The sequence below is a fragment of the Lampetra fluviatilis genome, chromosome 37 (genome assembly GCF_964198595.1).
Source record: "Lampetra fluviatilis chromosome 37, kcLamFluv1.1, whole genome shotgun sequence".
In the NCBI taxonomy this organism is placed as follows: Eukaryota; Metazoa; Chordata; class Hyperoartia; order Petromyzontiformes; family Petromyzontidae; genus Lampetra; species Lampetra fluviatilis.
Genome location: NC_136311.1, coordinates 11,580,594 through 11,605,754, shown reverse-complemented (window position 1 = coordinate 11,605,754; position 25,161 = coordinate 11,580,594). Strand labels below are relative to the sequence as shown.

General features: G+C 53.8%; 1 protein-coding gene across 1 annotated transcript; it reads left to right on the top strand.

Annotated features, from left to right (window-relative positions):
* Positions 1–1,820: 1,820 nt before the first annotated feature.
* LOC144945382 (P2X purinoceptor 5-like) lies at positions 1,821–24,702 on the top strand. Its single transcript, XM_078873880.1, has 12 exons — positions 1,821–3,137; positions 7,073–7,223; positions 7,986–8,057; positions 10,565–10,640; positions 11,423–11,516; positions 12,266–12,346; positions 12,961–13,102; positions 14,583–14,725; positions 15,097–15,190; positions 15,781–15,846; positions 18,312–18,394; positions 19,910–24,702. The coding sequence occupies exons 1-12, from the start codon at positions 2,998–3,000 to the stop codon at positions 19,977–19,979; spliced, it is 1,212 nt and encodes a 403-aa protein (XP_078730006.1). The 5' UTR covers positions 1,821–2,997; the 3' UTR covers positions 19,980–24,702.
* The last annotated feature ends 459 nt before the right edge of the window (positions 24,703–25,161 follow it).

Genomic DNA, 25,161 nt, shown 5'->3' with positions numbered 1-25,161 from the left:
TGGTAGCTGTGTGTGATGGTAGCTGGGGCTGTGTGTGATGGTAGCTGTGTTGATGGTAGCTGTGTGTGATGGTAGCTGTGTGTGATGGTAGCTGGGGCTGTGTGTGATGGTAGCTGTGTTGATGGTAGCTGTGTGTGATGGTAGCTGGGGCTGTGTGTGATGGTAGCTGTGTTGATGGTAGCTGTGTGTGATGGTAGCTGGGGCTGTGTGTGATGGTAGCTGTGTGTGATGGTAGCTGTGTGTGATGGTAGCTGGGGCTGTGTGTGATGGTAGCTGTGTGTGATGGTAGCTGTGTGTGATGGTAGCTGGGGCTGTGTGTGATGGTAGCTGTGTTGATGGTAGCTGTGTGTGATGGTAGCTGTGTGTGATGGTAGCTGGGGCTGTGTGTGATGGTAGCTGTGTTGATGGTAGCTGTGTGTGATGGTAGCTGTGTGTGATGGTAGCTGGGGCTGTGTGTGATGGTAGCTGTGTTGATGGTAGCTGTGTGTGATGGTAGCTGTGTGTGATGGTAGCTGGGGCTGTGTGTGATGGTAGCTGTGTTGATGGTAGCTGTGTGTGATGGTAGCTGGGGCTGTGTGTGATGGTAGCTGTGTTGATGGTAGCTGTGTGTGATGGTAGCTGGGGCTGTGTGTGATGGTAGCTGTGTTGATGGTAGCTGTGTGTGATGGTAGCTGGGGCTGTGTGTGATGGTAGCTGTGTTGATGGTAGCTGTGTGTGATGGTAGCTGGGGCTGTGTGTGATGGTAGCTGTGTGTGATGGTAGCTGTGTGTGATGGTAGCTGTGTGTGATGGTAGCTGGGGCTGTGTGTGATGGTAGCTGTGTATGATGGTAGCTGTGTGTGATGGTAGCTGTGTGTGATGGTAGCTGGGGCTGTGTGTGATGGTAGCTGTGTGTGATGGTAGCTGTGTGTGATGGTAGCTGTGTGTGATGGTAGCTGGGGCTGTGTGTGATGGTAGCTGTGTGTGATGGTAGCTGTGTGTGATGGTAGCTGGGGCTGTGTGTGATGGTAGCTGTGTGTGATGGTAGCTGTGTGTGATGGTAGCTGTGTGTGATGGTAGCTGTGTGTGATGGTAGCTGTGTGTGATGGTAGCTGTGTGTGATGGTAGCTGGGGCTGTGTGTGATGGTGCCACGTGCTTGCTACCCACGTGGTCAATGATGTCGCCCCGTGACCCCCCCCCCCCCTGTGCTCCCCGCGCAGTCACCACGCGTCCCGCCACCGCGGGGCATCAGACGCGCTGGGAGACACAACACTGAGCAGCGGTGGCGGCAGCAGCAGCAGCGGTGACAGCAGCAGCAGTGGCAGCAGCAGCAGGGTGACAGCAGCAGGGTGACAGCAGCAGCAGCAGCGGCAGCAGCAGCAGCGACAACAGTAGCAGTGACAGCAGCAGCAGTGACAGCAGCGGCAGCAGCAGCAGTGACAGCAGCAGCAGTGACAGCAGCGGCAGCAGCAGCAGTGACAGCAGCGGCAGCAGCAGCAGTGACAGCAGCGGCAGCAGCAGCAGTGACAGCAGCGGCAGCAGCAGCAGTGACAGCAGCAGCAGTGGCAGCAGCAGTGACAGCAGCGGCAGCAGCAGCAGTGACAGCAGCGGCAGCAGCAGCAGTGACAGCAGCGGCAGCAGCAGCAGTGACAGCAGCGGCAGCAGCAGCAGTGACAGCAGCGGCAGCAGCAGCAGTGACAGCAGCAGCAGTGGCAGCAGCAGTGACAGCAGCAGCAGTGACAGCAGCGGCAGCAGCAGCAGTGACAGCAGCGGCAGCAGCAGCAGTGACAGCAGCAGCAGTGGCAGCAGCAGCAGTGGCAGCAGCGGCAGCAGCAGCAGTGACAGCAGTGGTGGTGGTGGTGAGAGGCGTCAGAGCAGCCATCGATCCCCACCGGCAGCTGCGGCACGAGCCGCTGCCTCGCGAGGAGCGGACGGAGCCGAAGGAGCGAATTTGTGGAGCTGGCGAGGGACCTGCGGTGACGTCCTCGAGTCCAGCAGAGACCTCGAGACTCGACAACAACAACATCATTGATAACAACAACATCATCAATAACAACATCATCATCAACAACATCATCATCAACAACATCGCACACGGGTCACGAAAAATTCGTGGGAAACGTCTTGAAGAATAAGCAAAGGCGTTGGAGACGGGTAAGACGCCTTTATGACTATCGGTGACCTTGAGAATAAGGGAATTGTTTTTTTGTAAGTAATAAGATTGAAGGCTGTTAAATCTGAGGGGAGATCTTGAGAGCAGGCAGAAGGAGGCACCTCGTAGACCAGCAGCAGCAGCAGCAGAGAGTTCGAAGGAAGGACGAACAACATCCGAGTGTCGCTGTCGCCCTTTTGAGACCCCGAGACGGGGACTTGGTTGTTGTTGTTGTTGGAGTCACCCGCCGATGTTTCTGTCCACGGAGGTTTTGGTGAAATCCGGACGGGGGAGTGTCCGTCTCAACGCGTCTGTGACAGGCGCAAGCAGCTGATGACCAAGAAGGTCCCAGCGACTTGGGGAAGTGTTGTGGACCGAGAAGAACCAGAGGATGTGGTGAGAGAGAGGAAGTGTGAACTGTGAAGGGCGCTACCGAGGCACGGAGACTGGGCAGGTTCCACGAACCAAGAGGCATTGAGGAGCAGGAAGGGCCGAGAGGGTGCAACGCCCCGGAGTTGTAATCCCCGTACCTGGCTACGTACGGCGCGAAGGAAGTTCAACGCACACGCGCACACAGCCCCCGTGGTGTTGCGAGCACCCATCCACGCACGTCCGGGGAGGTGAACGGGACTTGCGGGTGAGGCGAGAAGGCACCTGGGAAAGCCTTGAGGGAAGGGCGAGGAAGGCCGGAAAGGAACCCCCGGAGACGAGCAGGTTGGGGGCGCGCAGAAGTTCCAGCGGATCGCGTCATCGGGAGAGTTGGTGGACAGCGAAGGCCAGAGGTCAGGAGGGGCCGGGCGAGTAGGAAGAAGGGCCCCGAGAAGGCCCCGGGAAGGCCCAGGGAGGCCTGGCGGTGGTGGAGCGGCATGGGGGAGTCGCTGGACGCGAAGGCCCTCTGCCTGGCCTTCTTCGACTACAAGACGGAGAAGTTCGTGATCGCGCGCAACAAGAAAGTGGGAGTCCTGTACCGCCTCCTGCAGCTCGGAGTCATTGGCTACCTGCTCGGGTACGCGTGCAGGTGTGTGCGTGTGTGCAGGGGCGTGTGTGTGTGCAGGTGCGTACGTGCAGGTGTGCGGGTGTGTCTATGTGCAGGCGCGTGTGTGCAGGCGCGTGTGTGCAGGCGCGTGTGTGCAGGCGCGTGTGTGCAGGCGCGTGTGTGCAGGCGCGTGTGTGCAGGCGCGTGTGTGCAGGCGCGTGTGTGCAGGCGCGTGTGTGCAGGCGCGTGTGTGCAGGCGCGTGTGTGCAGGCGCGTGTGTGCAGGCGCGTGTGTGCAGGCGCGTGCGTGTGTCTATGTGCAGGTGTGTGCGTGCGAGGGGTGGGGGAGTGGTAGTGTAGCGGTTAGCGCACTGCGTTACGAACCCTATGACCTGAGAAAATTTTCCGCTCACAGCCAACATCAGTAGCGAATATCTGAAACGGTCGTGGAGCCTCCCCTATGTCTGTTCAGCCTTAAATGAGCGCCTGTTGCCGGTGCTTAATCGTGAGCCCTGGGGAGACAAAGGTGGCCGAGCGTGGTGTTGACCGCACACACCCTCGTGTGCGGTTCCGGGCTTCAAGCGCGCTCGCGAACAGCACTTGCCCCAACAGTCTATTGAAGACTATCCGGGGGATCTTTGTCTTTCGTAGTTTGTGGCGGGCGGTCAGCGAACCCTAAAACCCGAGTTCGAATCTCGCTCTCGGCCAACAATCCAAGCTGGTCGCGGGCCCTCCCCTAGATCTACTCAGCCTTAAGTAACCATCAGCACGGGGGGGGGGGGGGGTAGTGGCCACACCTCATCACAGGGTGCCGTACCGCCCGCCGCTAGCGGCACTTTCCCCCAACAGCCCGTGAAGGCTACACGGGGGATCTTTGCCTGCGTCATCCGGTCCGTGTATGAGTTTAGAATCCCGAGCGCGTCCCACGCGATGCACTCACACGAGGGCTGGTGGCCTCGTCTGGCCACGGCCGTCTGGGTGGCTGTCATCCACGCGGAGGGGCTCCCGAGATGAATCACGACGACAGGGAATTATTCGGCAGCCCCCAACACACGGGGGTGGCTGAAACTGATCGTTTTCATTCATTCGTGGACTCGAGACTTCTAGAAGAAAAAACGATTCGACGCGTCCCAGGCTCCACCTTCACCTCTCACCGTTCCCGACCAGTAGGTCCGTGAGCTGCCGTGGGGTCTGCTTTGTGTTCTCGCCGTACGAACGTGGAATTTCCACTGGCGGCCCATGCGGGAGGGCCGTGAACGTCATCTGGTTGCTGTTGTCGTTGTTGCTGTTATTGCAATCTTCGTACGTAGCCACGCATCGGCACGGTTTACGTGACAAACCCTCTGACTAATTGTTTGTGCCGGGTGGTGGTGGGTTAGCGACACATTTACATTGACGGGATCTAACCCAAGAAAACCTTTATTATAGATTATATTATTTGTGGCGCAAAGCCTCCTCCTACAACTACTACGCGTTAATGATGGTCACCACCATGGACAAAAAAACACAAATTCACGGTGTTCAATGACCATGTCACAATGCTGTGTGCAACGCGCGCTTTGGGAGTTTAAATCGTCAACTATTGTTGCGTTTCGTCTCCCGCAATTTACGAATCCATTCGGAAGTCGTCCGCGACCTCCCCCACTCCACCCCCTTCGTATTAGAGAACGGCCCGCGGAAGGGGATACTACAGAGCTACCTCTGAGATCCCTCCCCCTCCTCCTCCGAGTGACCTCTGCTCCACTCTGCCGCGAGTAGAATGTCGCGCGCCACGTGACCGCCACACCGATATTTTTAATTCGCAGAGCTGGAGTGCAGCCACATTAAGTGCAGAACCAAACGAAGTGTGATTTTTTTGGTGTGTGTACGTGTCGACTCAGCCTCAAATGAGTACCTGCTGTGATGTGTGAGCATCGCCACTAGGGAGACAAAGGCGGCCGGGCGTGGTGCCGGCCACCCACCCCCTCGTGTGCCGTGCCGGCCTTCGTAGGTGCTCGCTCACAGCACTTGCCCCTACAGTCTGTTCAGGCTACACGGGGGATCTTTTTTTGTGTGTCCGTGTGTGTGTACGTGTGTGTGCGTGCGTGTGTGTGTGGGGAGCGGTGGTGTAGCGGTTAGCGCGCTGCGCTACGAACTCGGCGACCCGAATTCGATTCCCGCTCACGGCCAACACCGGTGACGATTATTCGAACCGGTCCTGGGCCTCCCCTAGGTCAACTCAGGCTCAAATGAGTGCCTCGTGCGGTGTGTAGTAAACATCGCCACTGGGGAGACAAAGGCGGTCGGGCGTGGTGCTGGCCACCCACCCCCTCGAGTGCCGTGCCGGCCTTCGTAAGTGCTCGCTAACAGCACTTGCCCCAACAGTCTGTTCAGGCTATAGGGGTGATCTTTGTGTGTGTGGTGAAGTCGTTGCTGATTCATCAGCAGAGTCGGCATGGGTCGAAGCGTCACTCCGGGCACGCCGCCGCCTGGCTGATGGGAGGTGGCGAGCAGAACATTATCGATTTGTTTACGTAAACATTTAGATTGATACACAAAACAAAGACGAAGATCCCCGTGCAGCCTTATTTTACACACCGCACCCAGGTATAATACTGTACTCATTTGAGGCCGAACCGACCTAGGGGAAGCCCAAGACCGGTTCAGACAATCGTCACCGGTGTTGGTGGCCGTGAGCGGGAATCGAACCCTGTTCACCCGAGTTGGCAGCGCAGCGCTAACCGCTGCGCCACCGCTCCCCGCCGTGTCCCGCGTGCACGCGATGTGTCGGTGAGTCACGTGCCCCCCCCCCCCCCCAGTGCGGTGCAGTGAGCGCGCCTTGGACGAGCTCCGCTCCCCGCTGAGCCAGCCCCTCCCCCCCTCCCCCTACACACGAAGACAAAGATGCCCCGTGTAGCCTTCACAGACTGTTGGGGCAAGTGCTGTTAGCGAGTAGCAGCGCCTGTGAAGGCTGCCGGCACTATGACACACGAGGGGGTGGGTGGTTGGAGCCACGCCCGGCCGCCTTTGTCTCCCCAGCGGCGATGTTTACTACACACCGCACCAGGTACTCATTTAAGGCTGAGTCGAGCTAGGGGAGGCCCAGGACCAATTCAGACAATCGTCACCGGTGTGAAAAACACAGCAAGACATGTTTTTCACACCTGACGATGATTGCGTGTGTTGCAGTCGAAACGACGTGAGAATTTTATTGTTTTAAATTTTTATTATTTTATTGTTTCCCGTCTATGTGACTTTACCGAAAGAACCAAGAATATGGATCCCAGTCACGAAAGCATTAAATCGAAATTTAAGTGGGAGACTATTTGACTTATTGAAGCTATTAACATGACATTTGTTTTCACGTTCCATTCAAAACGATAGTCCCATGTAAGTGTTCACATTGTTTTGAAGCACCCTGAGTATCATGGATAACGGTTACGTTGGTGGCCCCCTCGTAGCGCCGACTCCACTGGACGCATCCCGAGCGCTAAGCGAGGTCTGCCCGTACTGTACTGGATTTGATTGTTCGCGTTCAGCGAACGTGGCGCTCTAAACTCGTCTGTACAGTACGGTACTGTATATGCAGATTTATCTCTTACGCCCCGCCCCCTTTCTCTTGAGGCGGGGTCAGTCGGGGTGGGTGGGGTCAGTCGGGTTGGGCGGGGGTCGGTCAGAGTGGGCGGAGTCAGTGAGGGTGGGCGGGGTTAGTCAGAGTGGGTGGGGGTCAGTCACAGTGGGCGGAGTGGGTGGGGGTCAGTCAGAGTGGGCGGAGTCAGTCGGAGTGGGTGGGGGTCGGTCGAGGTGGGCGGGGTCAGTCAGTCGGGGTGGGTGGGGCCAGTCAGTCAGAGTGGGCGGGACCAGTCGGTGTGTACTCCCAACAAGACGATGGGGGAGCAGCAGCAGCAGGATGATGATGATGATGCGCATGATGGAGGTGCGACATGAGAGAGTTGGGGGTGTGGGCGTCTCGCCACTGCCCCCTAGGTGGGTGTTCGTGGTGAAGCGCGGCTACCAGGAGTGGGACTCGGCCCTGGAGAGTTCCGTCATCACCAAGCTCAAGGGCGTCACGCTCGTCAACGCCTCCGAGGGGGGCACGCGCGTCTGGGACGTGGCCGACTACGTCATCCCCCCGCAGGTGAGGGCCCACGTCTCCGCGACGTTTCGGGTAATGGCCCTTCTTCATAGCACGTGAAAGAACTCAAAACGCATCTCTTTGCAATTACTTAAAATTTACTAAAACTAAACAATTTTTTGAGGCCCCACTGAGCTACGTAGCTCTTCAGAAGCGACCTGTCACGATTGATAGCTCAACAAAGTGGCGGCTTATCAAGTGGAAATTGCTAGCAGCTGCCAAATATTCTAAACGCGTGGTGATGTTGATTCTAAATGTAGAGGAAAACCCGGAGAAAAATCCATGGGGAGAGAGAGACGCACACAAACTCCAAATACACAGCAGCAGGCGTCAGGGTCGGGATGGAACCCACGGTCTCCTGCGTACCAGGCGAGGGAGTTAACATCTCCTAGGCGAGGTTGTTAACATATCGCTATTCCAGGCATCTCCGTGCGCATCTTGCATACAACTAACTCACAGCCACAAGTCGCTTTTATCTGTATATTTTAAACAACGACAGGTAGTATGTAAATTCATATTTTTCTCATTCGGAATTTTCTAATTGTACGTTTGGCTATTAATGCGACGGTGGCGCTTACGGAGTGGAACATTTGTGCCAGAAAGGCGTGTGTCCAGTCGCCTGCCACTCCGATGCATGTGTGGACAGGAGGAACACTTTGCATACACGTGATTGACCTGTATTTGACACGTGATTGACCTGTAATTGACGCGTGATTGACACGTGATTGACACGTGACGTTGTCCCCGACTGCCCCTGTCCCCCAGGGAGAGAATGTGTTCTTCGTGGTCACGAACCTCATCGTGACTCCCCTGCAAAGACAAAGCAAGTGCCCCGAGGTGAGCGAGCCACCAACAACACCTCCACCAACAGCAGCAGCAGCAGCCGCCGTTCACAACTGACTGGCGGTGACGTCACCACGGCGCTTGTGTCAGGCTAGGTGCTCCCAGGTGCCATGGGTGGACTGGCTGAAATGAGTGGCAGATGCACCACCTGTGCTCCCCACTGTGCCGGCGACTGCCTCCAACTGCCCAGCTTTTAATTTTAGTTTTTTTTTTTTAGTTTTTATCTACGTGACTTTACCGAAAGAACCAAGAATATAATTATGCATCTGTTTAAAAAAAAATTAGCACTTACAAAAACATTAAACGGAAAATAGGGCAAAAAGTTTCCCAGTTTACCAAAAGCCTCAGCCGAGATCTGCCCTCGGGGGTTTGGGGTTGCGATGTCGCGGTTCGCGAGCGCGCCAGTCGCACAGCTGGCAACCCTCACGGTTCACGCCGCATTCCTCGACAGAGAAGTTGGGTTCTCAGGTCCATGCGGCGTCCAGCCGTTTCAATACGGGCACAAAAGAAGTGTCTGTCTGTGTTTCTCCCTCGTGATGGGACTTTGTAGGATGAACGTTGAGATGTAGAAGGGGCACGTGGTGACCACTACGGTCTGAGTTGGTCTGTAACAAGGCAGGCAGGGAGGCAGGGCGCTGATGGGGGTTGTCAGCTGCTGGCAGCAGCTCGTCTCGGGCCGCCCCTGGGGGTGGGCGAATTCCACCTCGAGCGGCGTGTAAGCAGCAGGAGGCCCTTCCGGCAGCAGTGACACGAGCAGGTAATTGCGGGGCTGTACCTTTAGCCATCATCAGGCTGTCCCCTGATGAGGCTGCTGGTTGTTGTTGTTGTAAATTATCGTCGAAACGTCGCGGCAATCGAATTGTAAATGAGGTCGTGGGTTTACTCGACAACACACCGTGCGTGTGCTAATGGGCATGTTCTGTTGACGTGACAAAGCTTCCTAATTGTGTGTGTCGGGTGGTGCCGGGTTTGACGACGCGTTCATATTGACGCGATCTAACCCTCCTAAGACGACTACTGCGAGTTAAAATAGATCCCCCCCCAGCCCCCCCCAGCCCCCCCCAGCCCCCCCCAGCCCCCCACACACCAGACACGTTGAGGAGTCGGTGACACCCCTCGGCCTCATTGGCAGTAATCGGTGTCCCGCGAGCCCTGCCACTTGTCAGCGGCGCAACACCGCGGGACACGGAGCTCGCAACTCGCAGCCGGAGCGGAGTTTCACAGACTCACCACACGCACACACACACCACACACACACAACACACACACACACCACACAACACACACACCACACACACCACACACGCACACCGCACACACACACACCACACACACACCACACACACACCACACACACACACCACACACACCACACACACACCACACACACCACACACACCACACACGCACACCGCACACACACACCACACACACACCACACACACACACCACACACACCACACACACACACCACACACACGCAACCACCACACACACCGCACGCGCAACACACACACACATCACACACACACACACCACACACACACCACACACACACACACCACACACACCACACACACCACACACACACCACACACACACCACACACACATGCAACCACACACACATACACCACACACACACGCACAACACACACACACCGCACACACGCACAACACACACACACCACACACACCACACACGCACCACACACGCACAAAACAAGGAAGACAAAGGTCCCCTATATAGCCTTAACAGACTGTTGGGCCAAGTGCTGTTAGCGAGTAGCACCGATGAAGGCCGGAACGGCACACCAGGGGGTGTGTGGCCAGCACCACGCCCGGCCGCCTTTGTCTCCCCAGTGGCAATGTACTACACACCGCACCAAGTACTCATTTGAGGCCGAGTCGACCTTGGGGAGGCTCAGCACCCGATCAGACCATCGTCACCGGTGTTGGTGACCGTGAGCGGGAATCGAACTCGGGTCGCCGAGGTTCGTAGCGCAGCGTAGCGCTAACCGCTGCGCCACCACTCCCCATAGCAAACTTAGGTGCAGCAGGCAGAGGTCACCTACAGCCCCGTCCTCTGTGTCCACCGTAAACAACACGGAGAAACACTTTTGTCAACAACACCGCGTTTGGTATTCAACGATTTTAGTAAAAAGGTACACAATCGGTGACGTTTCGGGCAATGGGCCTTCTTCACAGCACATAGGCCAGAGAGGTAGAGAGGGTTGCTTTGTGCAGAGCTGCCAACGCAGTATCACCAACGTAGAGAGTAACACACACCTGTACTGCACAGCAGAGAGTGACACACCTGTACTGCAGTACACACACTTGGCCAGGCATAGGTACGCCCACAACCCGGACAAATGTAGTCTGTATAAAGGAGGGCGGCCTTCATCAGACGCACAACGTAACATTATTAATGATCGTTATCCGTTATATTATTATTGTTGTTGTTGTTTTCACGCCACAATTCCCGCTCGCCACGTCTGGCAGCACCCCAAGATCCCCGGGGCGCTGTGCACCGAGGACAAGGAATGCCCCGCTGGGGAGCCACTCTCCACAGGCAACGGTGCGCTCACCTGTACACACACCTGTACATACACACACACCTGTACACACACACCTACACACACCTGTACACACACACACCTGTACACACACACACCTGTACACACACACACCTGTACACACACACACCTGTACATACACACACCTGCACACACACTTGTATATACACACACCTGTACACAAAGACAAAGATCCCCCGTATAGCCTTAACATACTGTAGGGGCAAGTGCTGTTAGCGAGCACCTATGAAGGCCGGAACGGTACACGAGGGGGTGGGTGGCCAGCACCACGCCCGACCGCCTTTGTCTCCCCAGTAGCGATATTTACACACCGCACCAGATACTCATTTGAGACTGAGTAGACCTAAGGGAGGCCCAGGACCGGTTTAGATAATCGTCACTGGTGTTGGCCGTGAGCGGGAATCGAACCCGGGTCGCCGGGTTCATAGTGCAGCGTGCTAACCGCTACACTACCGCTCCCCACATTCACACTTGTGTTGACACCTGTATAACACACCTGCACATACACCTACACACACCTCTATACACACACACATCTGTATGCACATGTTTTTCATTACGCGACTACACACTCACACCTGTTCACGCTCACACCTGTTCACACTCACACCTGTCCACACCTGTTCACGCTCACACCTGTTCACGCTCACACCACCTGTTCACGCTCACACCTGTCCACACACCTGTTCACGCTCACACCACCTGTTCACGCTCACACCTGTTCACACAGACAGCCGCTCACCTGTCCTCCTCTGCCTGCCAGGTATAAGGACCGGTCGCTGTGTTCCTCACAGCCCAGGCATTCGCACCTGTGAGATCTCAGCCTGGTGCCCTGTGGAGAACGCCACGGCCCCACGGTGAGGGGCACGTCACACACACACCTACACACCTGTGTGGACACCTGCGTGGACACCTTCACACACAGCGAAGATCCCCGCTAGTAGCGAGTCGCAGCACCTGTGGAGGCCGCCGTCACGACGCACGAGGGGGGTGGTGGCCACCAAGCACGCCCGGGTTGTCTCTCGCCCCGGTGGCGATGTTTGCACTCCGCACCGGGTAGTCGTTTAAGGCTGAGTCGACCTAGGGGAAGGCCCAGGATGGGTTGAGACGCCCGTCACCTGGCGTTGGCCGCGAGCGAGAACTGACCTCGGGGCAGGGGGGGGGGGGTCTGCGGGGGGCTCGGAGCGCGGCGGAGAAAGCCGCCGCACGGAACAACCACGCGGCTCGGCAGAGGGGTCAGGCGGGGAGCTGCCGCCGGCGGGGTTACTGAGAGGAACCCTCGTGGGGGTTCACTGCCGTTCGCTTCGGGGGCACATTGAGGCGTGAACGTGGATGGGGGAAAGTATTTAACGGGGTCGGCTGGTTAAACTAAACTTTTTACGCGCTCTAACCCAAAAAAAACTGCATTATGGATTAAAGTAAATCATCAACAATTTTTTTCAGAGAGCGACCTGGCCACCCACAGATGATAGCTCGACGGAGTGCCGTTTCACGGGGGTGGGGGGGGGAGACGCGTAGCCCCAGCAGCGAGGAGGTTCTGTGAACTGGTGTGTGGCTGCGAGCAAGCGTCCCCCCCCCCCCCCGCGCTCTCTCCGCGTCTGTCCAGGAGGCCGGTGCTCGCCGGGGCTGAGAACTTCACAGTCTTCATCAAGAACACAATCCGCTTCCCCAAGTTTGACTTCAGCAAGTGAGACATTCAACACACGCATATATACACGCACGCATATATATACACGCAAAGACAAAGCTGCCCCCAATAGCCTTAACGGACTGGTGGGGCAAGTGCTGTTAGCGAGTCGCACCTGTGAAGGCCGGAACGGCACACGAGGGGGTGGGTGGCCAGCACCACGCCCGACCGCCTTTGTCTCCCCAGTGGCGATGTTTACACACCGCACCAGCTACTCATCTGGGGCTGAGTCGTCCTACGTGTGGATGTACGTACGGTCACTGCATCGCACGCTTTCAGATACGCTTCTGAGGCTGTCTGGAACGCTCTTCACTCCGATATCAGTAAGACATTGGAGCGGTGCACCCTGCCCTCGTCTCCGTGTGTATCCCCGTGTGTCTCCGTGTCCACCCGTGTGTGTCCACGTGTGTGTCCACGTGTGTGTCCACGTGTGTGTCCGTGTGTGTCCGCGTGTGTCCGCGTGTGTCCACCCGTGTGTCCACCCGTGTGTGTCCCATGTGTCCGCGCGTGTGTCCACGTGTGTGTCCGTGTGTCCTCGTGTGTGTCTCCGTGTGTTTCCGCGTGTGTCTCCGTGTGTCCACCCGTGTGTATCTCCGTGTGTCTGCGCGTGCCAGGCGTAACGTGCTGGAGCGCGCCGAGGCGGCCTACCTGAAGCGCTGCCGCTACAACGCCACGGCCGCCCCCTACTGCCCCATCGTCCGCCTGGGCCAGCTAGTGCGCGCAGCCGGCGAGGACTTCCACAGCCTCGCCGTGGAGGTGGCGCCCTGCCTGGCTGCACGCCGCGCACACGACTCACTACGTGTGTACACGCCGTGTACACACGTGTGTACACGGCGTGTACTTGATACACGCCGTGTATGCTCCGTGAAAACACCACGTACACGTAGGGTGCATACTCCACCCCCTCCACTCCCAATGAGTGGAGGGGCGCAGTTGTGGAGAGAGTGGAGAGGTTTCTGTACCTGGGCAGTGTGCTTATGACCAGCTCCGGTTTGGCAGTCGATGTCTCACTTCGAGTCAGTCGAGCGGCGTTATCTTTTCATTCATCAGCTACATGATGCTGCTGTGGGGAAGCTGCTTGATGCTCCGCAAGAATCTTCGGATCTTCTTGCCCGCAGTTATATCCTTCCTCCTCGACGCTTGCAAAACATGGAGCCCTGTAAAGGAACATCTTGGCCGGTTTGAAACATTTAGGCAAGCCTGCCTTCGATCAATCCTGGGTTTAACCAGGCTGGATTGTGTGAGGAGCTCACAGATCCTTCACTGATCTGGACAAAGTCCCATCGGTGAGATTCTCCGTTGGCTGGGTCATGTAGCCCACATGCCAAACCACAGCATGCCCAAACAGCTTTTGTTCGGCCGGATATAAAGGGCTAAACGAGCGTGGCATGGGCTAGAGAAGAGATGGAATTATGTGGTAACAGAGGATATGGAGCTGAGTGGACTTGTCAATGACTGGTACCAGCAGTGTCAAGATCGGCCTTTAAGGAGGCTCGTGAAGGACGCTGCTGGGCAGTTGGAGGCAGTCGCCCTCCAACAACAACGGAGGGCGGAGGAGCGACGCTCACAACAACGAGCGGAGCGCCGGGTGGCTAAAGCACAGCAAGTTGGTACAGTAGGGGGCACAGGTGGTGCATCAGCCAGTCATCTCGGTCATCTCGGTCAGTCGACCCGTGGCACCTGGGTCTGCCCCGTGACCTCCTGCCAGCGGGCGTTCGACACTTCACGTGGCCTCAAGGTGCACATGGCCTGGCACAAGCGTCGTGGTGACGTCACCGCCACTTAGTGGCGAATGGCGGTTGTTGTTGTGTAACACTGTGTGAGCGGTAGTGTAGCGGTTAGCGCGCTGCGCTATGAACCCGGCAACCCGAGTTCGATTCCCGCTCACGGCCAACACCAGTGACGATTATCTGAACCGGTCCCGGGCCTCCCCTAGGTCGACTCAGCCTCAAATGAGTACCTGGTGTGGTGTGTAAACATCACCACTAGGGAGACAAAGGCGGTCGGGCGTGGTGCTGGCCACCCACCCCCTCGTGTACCGTTGCGGCCTTCATAGGTGCTCGCTAACAGCACTTGCCCCTACAGTCTGTTAAGGCTATACGGGGGATCTTTGTAATACTGTGTGTGTGTAATGCTGTGATGCTGTGTGTGTAATGCTGCGTGTGTGTAATGCTGTGTGTGTAATGCTGTGTGTGTAATGCTGTGATGCTGTGTGTGTGTAATGCTGTGTGTGCAGGGTGGCGTTATCGGGGTGCAGATCGAGTGGAGCTGTAACCTGGACCGCCCAGCGAGTGAGTGTCACCCCGTCTACTCGTTCAACCGCCTGGACGCAGCGCGACCACACCTCAATGCCTCCTCCTCCTCGGGGTACAACTTCAGGTGGGCCCCTTCACTCTCACCACCTTCCTTAACCCCTCACCGTAACATTAACCCTCACCGCAACATTGATCTTAACCGTAACATTAACCCTCACCGTAACATTAACCCTCACCGTAACATTAACCCTCACCGTAACATTAACCCTCACCGTAACATTAACCCTCACCGTAACATTAAACCTCACTGTAACATTAACCCTCACCGTAACATTAACCCTAACCATAACGTTGATCCTAACCGTAACATCAATCCCGAACTGCAACATTCACCCTAACCCTACCGTTAAAAAATAACGTGAACCCCGAACCAACGAACGTTACGTGCTGATCACCACCGCAACCCTTGAACCCGCACCCTTTCGGCCCGAGCAGGTTCGCCAAATACTACCGGCAGGCGGACGGCGGCGAGCAGCGGAAGCTCTTCAAGGTCTACGGCATCCGCTTTGACGTGCTGGTGTTCGGCAAGGTAAGCGCCACACAGGGGACATGAGACCTCTCTTATTCACTTTTCCCTTTTCGTATATTAACTTTGCGTGAAGTGGCCTTGATCTTTGTGGCACGAAAGGCACTCGGCTCTTTAAATAAAGATCGTTATTATTTTCTCATTATTGTTTGGCCAGGTGACACCGTGGTAATTCAGTCACGAGTTCACGAGAAGGAGACTCAGCCAGGTGCCAAATCTCAGACTCACTCACCGACCCTTCTGGGACAGCCAAAAAAAGAAACAGTGACTCACCGCGAGACATCGTTAAGGGTTATCCTAGTGATAAACTCATGGTCTCTGTCAGAGAAATGTGGAATTTCCAGCTCTGATTCAGATGGGAGTGCAGCAAAAGCCAGAGTTGCACTGTACTTACTATACTGCACGTAACTATGCTCTAAAACTTCACCAACTCCGCTCTGACCAGCATGGTGAAGTATGGTCAAATCACCCCCCCCCCGTCAAGACCCACACGGTGTGTGGCGTGGGAATATCCTCATCCAGAAGTGGATTGACCCTGAGCTGCAAACGATCATACGTAATGAACTAACCATGACCCTTGACCCCTGACCCAGGCGGGCAAGTTCAGCATCGTTCCCACGGCCGTGAACGTGGGATCAGGCCTGGCCCTGCTCGGAGCGGTGAGACTCATCCCCCCCCCCCCCTTGCTCTCCCTGTCTCTCTCCTCACCCTCACAGCCCCCACACTCTCCCACTTGCTCCCCGTCTCACTCATTCCCCCTCGCTCACTCATTCCCCCTCGCTCACTCATTCCCCCTCGCTCACTCATTCCCCCTCACTCACTCATTCCCCCTCGCTCACTCATTCCCCCTCGCTCACTCATTCCCCCTCACTCGTTCATTCACCCTCACTCACTCATTCCCCCTCACTCACTCATTCGCCCTCACTCATTCATTCGCCCTCACTCACTCATTCCCCCTCGCTCACTCATTCCCCCTCGCGTTCTGCAATGATTCAGTCTGTGCATCATCCATTGTCCTAACCGCTCAGTCACAGGTAACAGCGTTCGCTAAATAGCACTCTTACCCTCGCTCCCCCTCCCGCTCTTCCCGTCTCATCTCCCCCCTCACATTTTCCTCTCCCTTCCCTCACTCTCCAGCTCCTTGCCAGCCTCTCCCTCTCCGTGTCTCTCTCGCTCTCTCACCCCCATCTATTACGTCCTCCTTATCACACATCCTGACTGTACGCGTGAACAGTGGAACGTGTGTGCTACCCACGTGATCCGTGTGTGTGTGTGGCTGCATGGGTTACATGGTTTCTGTTAAGTTCAAGTTGATTTTGTTTCGCCAGGTGTGAGCTCAAGAGGCAAGGACAAAGTCGCACGCGCAAGAGTGTGTGAATGAGTGGGTGAGAGCAGATGGTGCGTGCGTGAACGAGTGGATGAGTGATCAGTTCAGTGAATGAACGAGTGGGTGACTGAGTGGGTGACTGAGTGGGTAAATGAGTGGGTGAGTGACATGGTGGGTGGGTGAATCAGAGGGTGATTGAGATGGTACATGAGTGGGTTAGTGGGTGGGTAAGTGAGATGGTGGGTGAATCAGTGGGTGATTGAGATGGTACATGAGTGGGTTAGTGGGTGGATGAGTAAGATGGTGGGTGGGTGAATGAGTGGGTGATTGAGATGTTACATGAGTGGGTCAGTGAGACTGTGAGTGAACGGGTAGTGAGTGAGTGAGTGAGATGATGAGCGAGCGAGCGAGTTAGTTTAAATCTATTTTGTTTAACCAGATGAACTCAAGAAACCAGGATGAGTCTCAATTGACAGTGAGCTGGGTTGCAGATATTACAAAAGTACAGCAATGAAGCACACAGAAATCAGTAGAAACACAACATGAGCAATCAAAAATATTGGACAGCCTAAAGTAGTACCCATAATAGAGGTTTTTGTGTTAGATTTTCGCGATATAACCCAAAAACCTCTTATAGTTAATATTGGTTGTGAAAGCCTCCATATTAAACTGATCGCAGTACATTTACAATTAAGATACAGAGACGAGGAACAAATATAATACGTAAACAAACAAGGATATATGATGTCAAGCGCAATTGAAGTTAAATCTCAGTATCTGTGTGTTTGTTACAGGGCGTGGGTGGTTAAGTGTGGTGAGCGCGCTGCGCTACGAACCCCGTGACCCGAATTCGATCCCAGCTCATGGCCAACATTGGTGATGAAAATCTGAACCGATCTTGGGCTTCCCCTAGGTCGACTCAGCCTTAACTTAGTATGTAAACATCGGCACATGGGAGACAAAGGCGGCTGGGCATGGTGCTGGCCACCCACCTCCTCGTGTTGCCACCAGCCTTACTAGGTGCTCGCTAACAGCACTTGCCCCGGCAGTCAATTAAAATGCTATATGGGGGATCTTTGGATATGGTAACGGTAGTAAGTAGGCGACCTCAGTTCGATTCCAGGCCACGGTCAACATCAGTGGTGAGTGATATCAGAAGCGGTTCTGGGCATCCCCAAGGTCGACTAAGCCTTGAAATGTAAAGGTTGCCACCTGCCCTGCAGGTAGCAGCGATTGATTTGTACCACCGCTGCTGATGGACCTCAGCGCTGACTGAAGAACGGCGTCCGGGTTTGGTCCACGGTGGACAAAGGGTGGCGACCCCCTACTCATATTACTCGTAATAATGTAAATGTATCAAGCGCCCTTAAACAATCGCTCTCAGGGCGCTCTGCATGGCAAGGCGGAAAATAGTTAACGACAACCAGGAGAAGAAGAAGTGAGAAGGACGTTTTAAACATCCATGTTTTTAGTCGAGATTTCAAGATTTGTCGTCTGTCTCGGAAGTCCGGACCTCGAAGGGCAACGAGAGCTCCAGAGTTTAGGTGCCGCAGTTGCAAAGACGCCGTCGCCACCCTCCAAGCGTGAGGCCCGGAGCCCGTGGGCCAGTGAGCAAGGCCGAATCTGAAGGTCCTAACGATCTTGTCGCGGTGTGCAACATATCAGCACTGGGGAGACAAAGGCGATGGGCAGAACCCGCGCTGGTGAGCCGGTCTCGACGGCAACGCTTCCCCCGACGGTCCGCGTGCGCTGTGGAGGGCGGGGGGCGATCTTTGTCGTTGTGCCTGTGCCACACAGGGGGCGTTTTTCTGTGACCTGGTGCTGCTGTACCTGAGCAAGCGGAGCCCCTTCTATCGGGAAAAGAAATACGAGGAAGCCAAGTGAGAGTGTGTGTGTGTGGTCTCTGCGTGCGGAGAACTATAAACTAAAACTGTCTTCTTTGATTTTACCAGGGTAAGTGCCCACTGCACTGTGTAGCTCTTCTTCAGAAGTGACCTGCTATCGCGAATTATAGCTCAACAAAGTGGCTTATCGCGTGCACATTTATAGTGGCCAAATACTCGAGACGCACGTTGATTCTAAATGTGGAGGGAAGAACGGCAGAACGCAGAGAAAAATCCACGCGGCCACGGGGAGAACATGCAATCTCCAAATATACAGCAGCAGCAGGCGTCAGGCTCGGGATCGAACCCACGACCTCCTGTATACCAGGCGAGAAAGATAACATCTCACCAGTCTGATTTGCAAGAGTGACATGGGGGGCATCAGTCTGCTGCCAGTAGTGGGTAAAGGTTGATGCTGCTCCCGTGTGTTTACGTGTAATTGTGTTGAGCGCTGGTGTAGCGGTTAGTGCGCTGCACTATGCAGTATGTTTGTTGAACTTTTTTCGCACCATATGTAGCCAACCACGCTCATCGGATGTGCAGGAGGACAAGCTGGCGACCCGAGTTCGATTCCCACTCACAACCCATACCAGTGACGACTATCTGAACCGGTCCTGGGCCTCCCCTAGGTCGACCAGCCTCAAATGAGTACCTGGTGCGGTGTGTAGTAAACATCGTCACTGGGGAGACAAAGGCGACCGGGCGTGGTGCTGGCCACCCTCGTGCGCCGTGCCGGCTTCTATAGGTGCTCGCGAACAGCACTTGCTCCTCCAGTCTGTTAGGGGCTATTAGGGGGAACTTTGGCTAATTCCAATGGAGTACTTTGCGGTGTCATTTTCGAATTTGGAAAACTCCGCACCCTGACGTGGGCGGCACACAATGGCCTAACTCTTGTGAATAACGTCATGGGGATCGTCCACCGAGAGGCAGATGGCTGCGTACTATTATGGCTGACACGTACCCCAAGTAATAACCAGGATGGCCGCTGGATTCAAACCGTGAATTACCACCGTGGCGAGATGTTAACTACCTCGCCTGGTATGCAGGAGGTCGTGGATTCGATCCCGACCTTGACGCCTGCTGCATTTTTATAGTTTGCGTGTCTCTCTCTCTCCCCATGGTAGCGTGAAATTTTCTCCAGATCCTGCGGTTTTTCCCTTAACATTTAGAATCAACATCACACGTTTAGAGTATTTGGTTGCTATACATTTCCACATGATAAGCCACTTCATTGAACTATCATTTGTGGCCAGGTCGCCTCTGAAAAGAGTTACATAGATAGCTCAGTGGGCCTTACCTGGTAAAAATAAAATAGTTAAAAATGGTAAATAGAACTTCTGCAACGAGCGGCAAACGCGCTACCTCTGGCCCACGTTACGAACCGATGTAGCACCGGTGCGGTACGGTCTCATAACCCGCACGGCGTGAGGAAGGCCCTCATCCAACAGTGGATTGACAAAAGTGGCTGCACGTGTACTCAAGACACGTCTCTTGTTTTTCTCCGGTGCACAGGTTTCAGAGAGGAGAGAGCGTGCAGATGGGGATGAAGCGGGACTCTGTCACCATCGCTACCATCATCTGACGGCGGGAGCGCGCGCTCACACGCACACGGCTGCCCTTCGCCGCCGAGCGACGGTGCCATCATCCGCGACACGTGGGCCAGGCTAGGTGCACGTTGAGGCCGTCACGTGAATGCAGAAGTGTGGAAGGCTAGCTGCAGGCAAGAAGGTCGTGGGACAGACACAGGTGTTGTTGTGAACGACTGGCAGGCGCACCACCCGTGCTCCCCACTGCGCCAACTTGCTGCGATTTAGGCGCCCGGAATTCCACTCGTTGTTGTGAGCATCGCTCCTCTGCCCTCTGTTGTGGGTGCAGGGCAATTGCGTTACAGCTGCCCAGTAGCGTCCTTCACGAGCCTCCTCCACAGAGGCCGATCTTGACAACACTGGTACCAGTTATCTACAAATCGAATCAGCTCCACATCCTCATGTACCGCATCAATCCATCTCTTCTCCAGCCCATGCCACCATGGTTGTTTAACCCCCTCTATCTGGCCAAACAGAAGCTGCTTGGCCATGTGGTGGCTGGGCATGCGGGCTACGTGACCGCGCAAACGCAGCCTCGCCTGTCAGAGGAGCTCACTGATGATGGGGACTGTAACCGGATCTTTCAAAGATCTGTGATGGATCGTAGGCAGGCCAGCCTAATTGTTTAAAACCAGCGCAAATGTTCCTCTAAAGGGCTCCACGTTTCGCAAGCATAGCGAAGGGAGGGCATAACGCTCATACACACACGCACACATGCATTTATAAAGATATACACATATATGAATATACAAAATATCATACAGAAACAAAACATGTATTGTACATATACACACAAATGATTCCCTGTGTAGCCTTATAGACTGTGCAGACAAGTCGTGTTAGTGAGCACCTATTAAGACCAGCGTGACATGCAAGGAGGGTGGTGAGGCCAGCACCATGCCTGGCCGCCTTTGTCTCTCCGGTGTTGTTGTTTACACACTGCACCAGTTAATCACTCGAGGCCAAGCCAATCTAGGAGGAGACCCAGGACCGGTTCAGATAATTGTCATCGTTATTGATCATGAGCGGGAATCGAACTCGGGTCGCCGGGTTCGTAGCGCAGCATGTTAACCACTGCACTACCGTTCCCCAAACAAAGATCCCCGTATAGCCTTAACAGACTATTGGGGCAAGTGCTGTTAGCGAGTAGCAGCGCCTACGAAGCCCGGCACTGTGGCACACGAGGGGGTGGGCGACCAACACCACGCCCGGCCGCCTTTGTCAAGACCGGTTCAGATGATCGTCACCGGTGTTGGCCGTGAGCGGGACTCGAACTCGCGCGTTGCCGGGTTCAGATTCAACTTGCGACCGCAGAGGTCTGCGGCGAGTAATTGACAGGTTTGCTGGGTTTGTGGCAAGAGTGCAAAAAGTGCTATGACACTACACATGGACGACCCCTTTTTAAATTCACCCTCTCATCTCACGCAGTAACTTATAGCGATAATATATACACATACGTGCGCAGCCTTTGAAAACAACTAATCCGTACTCGCAAGCAGGATAAAGATGAATCTGTTTTTGTATGTTCACGAATACATGTGTTTCAGAATTACCATGACCGTATTCTCAGGAATATGAGACACTCACAAATGTAAGACGCACCCCAAACGTGTCCACTGTCAATAGAGTTCTAAAGATTTGGAAGTACGCACGTTTAAAAATCACGAGTAGGAACACAGCTACCGGATTATGAGAGGCACCACCAAACTCGCGCTATAAAAATTCGGGCGAACAAAACGGTGTCTTATTATCGGGAGAACACTGCAAAACTTGAACTCGTATCGCGTCTACGAGCCACTGCATCTCAAGGCACGCTGTGCAAGAGACGGTGACCAGGGGCGGTCAGAGATCATTCCCAAACTGTGGGCGGCAGAGGAGAGAGCGATTGGAACGTTGGGAGAACGCGACCCTCTCGAGGACATTGGCAAGCAAGGCGATACGTGAGATTAGAGGGATATTTGAGGGACGGTGAGGGGGGGGGTCTAGCGTTAGTTTATTTCAGGACAGGATAAAAGCTACGCGCGTGTGACATGTTTCATACAGTTAGCTGTAATCAGCAAAGTGCTGTGGAAACGATACGTAAATCACACTCAGCGATTTCGATTTAAAGCTTTCGTGACTGCAGAGATTCATCTTCTTGGTTCTTTCGGTAAAGTCACGTAGAAGGGAAATAATAAACTAATGAAAATAAAACGTAATAAAAAATTCTCACGACGTTTCGGCCACAACACAAGCAGCCGTCCTCAGGTGAAGACAGAGCTGGCTGAAAGACAGCGCTCCAATGAACACTGCTAAGCTTGGCAGCGTATTTTTATCTGGGTGGGAGGAGAAGAGCGCCTTGACAAAGGAGTTTACATGTCAACAGAAGAATTTAGCATTGAATAAGCTGTGTTAATGTGAGAGAATTAGCAGGATGTTAAAGTCAGAAATGAGCATGTAACTGGGAGATTAGCATGATGTTAGTGTGAGGAATTAGCATGTAACTGGTCACGGAAGTGGCTATGTTAAAGTCAGCGTTTGCATATCAACAGAGGCATTTAGTATATTGACACTAAAGAACTGCTTGTGTTGTGGCCGAAACGTCGTGAGAATTTTTTTGGTTTTATTTTTATTATTTTATTATTTCCCTTCGACGTGACTTTACCGAAAGAACCAAGAAGACACTCCGCGGTGATACGACGCGCACGGTCTATCCACATACGTCAACTCGACGCACTGCGAAACTTTAAGGGCCACTTTGTCGATACACTTCGGGCCACACGAAGGCCGGAAACGTATGAAGGGCAAGCGGGTAACTTTTATCGTGAAATATCAACATCAATTATCGTTGCGGCGGTGCTGAGGTTTACTCTGTTGTACACTGAAGTTACTTGTGCTTCTGTATTGTGTTTTTGTCTCGCTTAAGCGGCGGGCTGCTACACCTTGGATTTGAGTATGCGGGCCCACAGCAAACTCTGTCGACAATTTACTTGTTCACGTTCTTCTCGCGTTGCACGTGTGCACGAGAACACGCGTGATTGGCCGAATGAGGTCACACGGCGTTGACAAGGCTGCCCTGTCGAGGTGTACAGATGTTTAATAATAATAGAAGTTAATCAAGTGACTTTACCACGGTACATATATACAGGGAGTCGAACCTATTGCCATTCCGCTTTGGTTCGGGTTAACCCAAAACCGAAATGAATATTTAAGTTTTCAGTAGGTTCAAGATAGGCTCATAGGTCTGTACAGATATATTTCATGAACCATGCACTTGTAGTACTGCCATCTCTTGCCCAACGTGCATCACACAGTGGCATCACGGAGATTCAACAAATCTCTGCTTTATTCACCGACCCTTTCCTCAGGAGTACCACCACGCTCGCAGCAATTAAAATGCGGCAGTCTATTGCAAGAATATTGCACCGTTTAGCATCATTTACTCCGAATGAATCCCCTCTCATCGATGTATATCTCCTTCTGAGTGAGCTCAAGCCTCCTGTGAATCACGTGACTTCTTTGTGGCCACCCTCACTCTGAATCCCTCTCCTCACCGCCCCCTGTGGCAATGGACGCCTCTCCGTGCAAGTACATCGAGGCCCTTGCTGTCGCCTCTTCTCCCCTACCATGTTGCTGGACATCTGCGGAAAAATACCGGAGATTTGTTTAACAACAAGTAGAGCTCCACAGCTCATCGGCTTTCTCCAGGATAAATAAAGATTCTGATTCCTGACCCTTTGCTCCCGTTTTTTCCATTTCTTCTCCAACCTTTTCCTCTTATTTCCCATTCTTTACCTTTCCCATTCCCTTTGCCATTCCCTTTTAACTTCTTACACGTTACACAGTCCTCGACTTTACTTCTTTCCCGTGAGTGTGCCACCACTGGTCAAGAGGCGCCACTATTCAAACCGCGTCTTCGGCGTGACAACACCCACCTCTCTCTGCCATCACGCGATCCGCCCCGTTCAGATTAATCATCACCTCATTCTCAAGCGAGAGGCGTTTGTGGTTTTATACGCCGGCAAAACCGCCACGTGGAAATCGCCTTCTTGGGTGCCCCTTGATCACTTGGTGGACACTCCACGTTCCCTTGGCAGTGTGCACGCGTATTTCCATCGACGAGAAAAGGGCTATGTTGTGAGTGGACGGGAGTGCGGTGATATCTTTTGTTGTGCAGTACTTCTATGCTCCCGCGTCTTTGCTCCCTCACCTTCACCAGTGCCACCTGTGATGGTGTAATGGGTTAGCACACCGGGACCGGACTTGCAATCACCGAAGGTCGCTGGTTCAATTCAAGTTTCATTTCATTTTCAAGTTTAATTTATTAGGTATAATCCTTGCTGTGGATTTCACACCTGATGATGATTGCTTGTGTTGCAGTCGAAACGTCGTGAGAATTTTATTGTTTAATATTTTTATTATTTTATTATTTCCCTTCTACGTGACTTTACCGAAAGAACCAAGAATATGTTAAAACATCTTAACAATGTTAAAACATCTTAACAATGTTAAAACATCTTAACACCTGTTTTGTTGCCGGAAAAAGGGGAAAACCTATTATCATATTTTGCTACTGGCAAAGGAGGTCCCATGATGTATTTGAAGTATAATTTCCCATTACTTGTAAAGTATTGTAACGTGCCAACTTTAAAATGACATATTTATACGTAATGCGCACTTTGGTTACACAAAAACTCGTACTTCAAGTTGTCTAAAAGTTGTGTCGCGATGATAATCATAATAAACGCATTTGATGAAAAGGTTGATATCGATTGCCCCTTTGTGAACCATCTTAAATGCTTCGTATTATCGTTGGTGTTGGGAAAGCCCTTGATCAAGCAGTGGATAGCTTATGGCAGCCGGTGATGATGCATTGGCGTGTACATAACTCAACAAATGAAGAATTAACATCGTTGAGAACATGTCATCAAATACAAAATAGGTAACAAGCAAGACAGTATGGCTCCTTCACAGCTCTCTGTCCCTTATGTGTAAGACAAACACCGGGAGGATGCGGACTTCGTGGGGAACGTGACAATGTGGGTGGCCAGCACCATGTCGCCTTTGTCTCCCCAGTGGCGATGTTTTTACAAACCACATCAGCTACTTATTTGAGGTTGAGTCGACCTAGGGGAGGCCCAGGACCGGCTCAGATAATCGTCACTGGTGTTAGTGGCCGTGAGCGGGAATCGAACCCGG